We start from the raw sequence: 2,917 nt of genomic DNA, 5'->3' as shown, positions 1-2,917 counted from the left end.
CACAAAGTTGCACGTACGAAAAAGTCTCAAAAGACCCATGGCCAAAAACAAAGCGAGTCGGCCATTTGGAGAACGGTCCTTTGAAAAACGTCCTCCCGGCGACTTCATCCAGGAGAGGAGAGCCCCGATTGGAAATGGCGACGGCAGACACGGACACCAAATTGCAAAGCTTTTGCTTCTTTTGGGCTTCTATGTAAACGTGCGTGGTCAAGGTGTGCTCGCCATGACAAAAAAGTCGACTGCTTTCACGGCGCTCGTCTTGAACGCGCGTTTGCAGGCGCCGTGTGAGGCAGAGGCCAGCTGCGCCGCTCTGGTCAAAGCAGGGAAGGTCTTTGCCACAGCCACGGAGGACATGGACGGCCTGACTTTCGGAACAAACGTCCTGCTAAGACACCTCACGGCCAGCGAAGCAAAGTACGTCAGCTTACGGGATCACGGTTTTTATTTTTTTAATTTTTTTTTGGGGGGGGGGGGGTCAAACTCGCTGTCAAAGACACACCCGAAACAATGAAGAGTTGCATTTGCGCCAAACGTACCTTTTGGAATCATGGCCAGAAAGTTGAATCGTGGTTTGGTCGCTCATTAGTCCAATCTCGGCGCTCCATCACTGACAACCCTGAAGCGATCCCATCATTTTAAATGATTATTATTATTATTTTTTTTTTTTTTGAAGGAAGCTTCCGGTCCAAGAGTTCCACTTCAGTCGCATTCTTCAGGACATAAACCTCACAAACGAACAGGTAAAAAGAGATGTGGATGCACTGACCTGAGTTGTCTGTACGGCTGAGGGGAAAAATTGGTCCATGTTTTCTCGTCGGATAGGTCAGTCGTATCATTTCACCTTTTCCCCGTGCATTCGCCCCCTCTATTGGCGGCAAGATGATCCTGCAACCAGACAAAGTCAGTTTGAAGCGAGCGTTTCATCAGGACAATCGAGAACCGAACGTATGGAAGTCTCGCCACTTGCCACAGAGCCGATGTATGCGACACCGGTTTCCCTTTTATGCGCGCTTTGCTACCGACGGTGGCTTCATCCACCGAGAGTGTCGTGCCCGTGGACCCAAGCGCGCGGCGGCGCTCGGCCGCAACTCACCACCTGCCGTCACTTCTTAGAGCGCACCGTTGCCCTCCAATCGCCACTTGGACTAGACTGTAATGCGGCGGCGAGCCGTGCCTTGCGGGCCTCGGCCCCAATGCGCCCCAAAAAAAGAAACGAAATTGCAGCCTTTGCGATTTGAAAGGCGCATTCTACTCTTGCCAGGTGATTTGAGTTGGATACATTGCCGAATGCGTTTCCCTCCAGTTCATAGACCTGTGTATTCTGCTGGGATGCGACTACTGCGGCACCATCAAGGGCATCGGTCCCAAGCGCGCCATCGACCTGATCAGGCAGCACGGCAGCATCGAGGAGATCCTGGAAAACATTGACCCAAATGTAAGGCTGCTCAAGTTAAAAAGCTTGCTCGCGCCCCGCTTGGGCGCTTGACTCCTTCTTTTGCTTTGGTTTTGGGGACTATGTAGAAGCACCCGGCTCCAGACAACTGGCTGTACAAGGAGGCCCGCGAGCTTTTTCTCAAGCCTGAAGTGGTGGATTGCTCCGCGGTGGAGCTCAAGTGGAACGAGCCGGACGAGGGCGGGCTGCTACGGTTCATGTGTGAAGAAAAACAGTTCAGGTAAAACCCGAGCACGCGGCCGCCCCTTTTGCATGAAGCCGATTTAGCGGCGACGGGCTGGTCGCAGTCGATCGCGGCGGCAATCCAAAAGAAAAGCGTCCTCGGCGCAGGATGACGCGCTCGTTGCTCACATGAACGCTGTAAATGTGTGTGGCTGTAGCGAGGACAGGATCCGCAACGGGTGTAAGAAGATCGTCAAGAGTCGCCAGGGGAGCACGCAGGGACGACTGGACGCTTTCTTCTCGGTCAGCGGGTCGCTGTCGTCCAAACGGAAGGTATTGGACTACCGCTGGTTGTCTCCATCCCGATTTGTTTATTTTTATTTTGGTCAATGATTCGGGGGTCGGCTTCATTTCGCTCGCTCAGTCGGCTTTATTTCGATTTAGTGTCTCGAGGAGTTCACTGCCTCAGAAGTCTGCATGCGGCAGGGTTTTCGTAGCTTGGGATCTTTCAGTCTTGCTTTTATTTCATTTCGACGTTTCAATTCATTTCGTTTGAAGAAGAAGCTTGTCACTTTTATTATTTGATTAGGGTTTGTTTTTTTTAATAGATCTAGTATTTTTGGAGTGTATGGAAAAAAGCTTTCCAAGTGTTGCGTAAGACAGGAAACTCCAATTCTCAAATCATGGTATAACAAGGACGTTATTTAAAATGAACGGTCAATGAACAAAAGGCATTTTCGCGACAGTAATAGGTTTAGTTAGTTTTATAAATGTATGATGTCGTTTGTTTTTTTTAAATTCCGTTCACATACATGTTTTTTCCATTTTAGTTTTAGTTATTGCTCTGGTTTTCGTTCACTGTAATAACCTTGGTTGGCTAGAATTCGGGATGTTTTGAACGCTTAAAAGACTGCCAGTCAGTGTTTACAGGAAGTGAACAAACATCTCTAGCTGAGGTAGATAAAAAAAAATATATAACAGTGACATTAATTCACGGTTCATATGCTAATTTATCTGGTATTTGTTTATTTGCTATTCCCAATGATAACTTCAGGGGTGTTTGTTTGAAAATGAACTCTTGATTTTTCTCCGATGAGACACAAGATCACAGTTGCTCTGCGACCAACTTTTATCTGCCTCCAGGAGCCCGAAGTCAAAGGATCTGCTAAAAAGAAGCTGAAGACTGGAGCCGCGGCGGGAAAATTCAAAAAAGCCAAATGAAAGCCGGGAGAAAGAAATCGTCCGGTTAATAAAAGCATCATTGGAGTTAAAGTACATGTCAACGTTTGACTTTTTTTTTTT

The 2,917-nt window shown here is 48.1% G+C and overlaps 1 protein-coding gene across 1 annotated transcript; it reads left to right on the top strand.

Moving 5' to 3' along the window:
* Window positions 1-179: 179 nt before the first annotated feature.
* Window positions 180-2,895, top strand: LOC109509834 (flap endonuclease 1-like). Its single transcript, XM_019859691.1, has 6 exons — window positions 180-414; window positions 674-740; window positions 1,304-1,435; window positions 1,522-1,673; window positions 1,834-1,948; window positions 2,759-2,895. The coding sequence occupies exons 1-6, from the start codon at window positions 224-226 to the stop codon at window positions 2,834-2,836; spliced, it is 735 nt and encodes a 244-aa protein (XP_019715250.1). The 5' UTR covers window positions 180-223; the 3' UTR covers window positions 2,837-2,895.
* Window positions 2,896-2,917: the final 22 nt, after the last annotated feature.

Source organism: Hippocampus comes, unplaced genomic scaffold (genome assembly GCF_001891065.2).
Source record: "Hippocampus comes isolate QL1 unplaced genomic scaffold, H_comes_QL1_v1.1 C17059005, whole genome shotgun sequence".
NCBI lineage: Eukaryota > Metazoa > Chordata > Actinopteri > Syngnathiformes > Syngnathidae > Hippocampus > Hippocampus comes.
This window is presented reverse-complemented; position numbering and strand designations above follow the sequence as displayed.

What these genes read in the sequence shown, in the direction of transcription:
- LOC109509834 (XM_019859691.1), top strand. Translation starts at nt 224, where the DNA reads ATGACAAAAAAGTCGACTGCTTTCACGGCGCTCGTCTTGAACGCGCGT. An exon ending in TAAACCTCACAAACGAACAG is followed by an intron (nt 741 to 1,303) that starts GTAAAAAGAGAT and finishes GTTTCCCTCCAG; the next exon opens with TTCATAGACCTGTGTATTCT. An exon ending in TGGAAAACATTGACCCAAAT is followed by an intron (nt 1,436 to 1,521) that starts GTAAGGCTGCTC and finishes GGGACTATGTAG; the next exon opens with AAGCACCCGGCTCCAGACAA.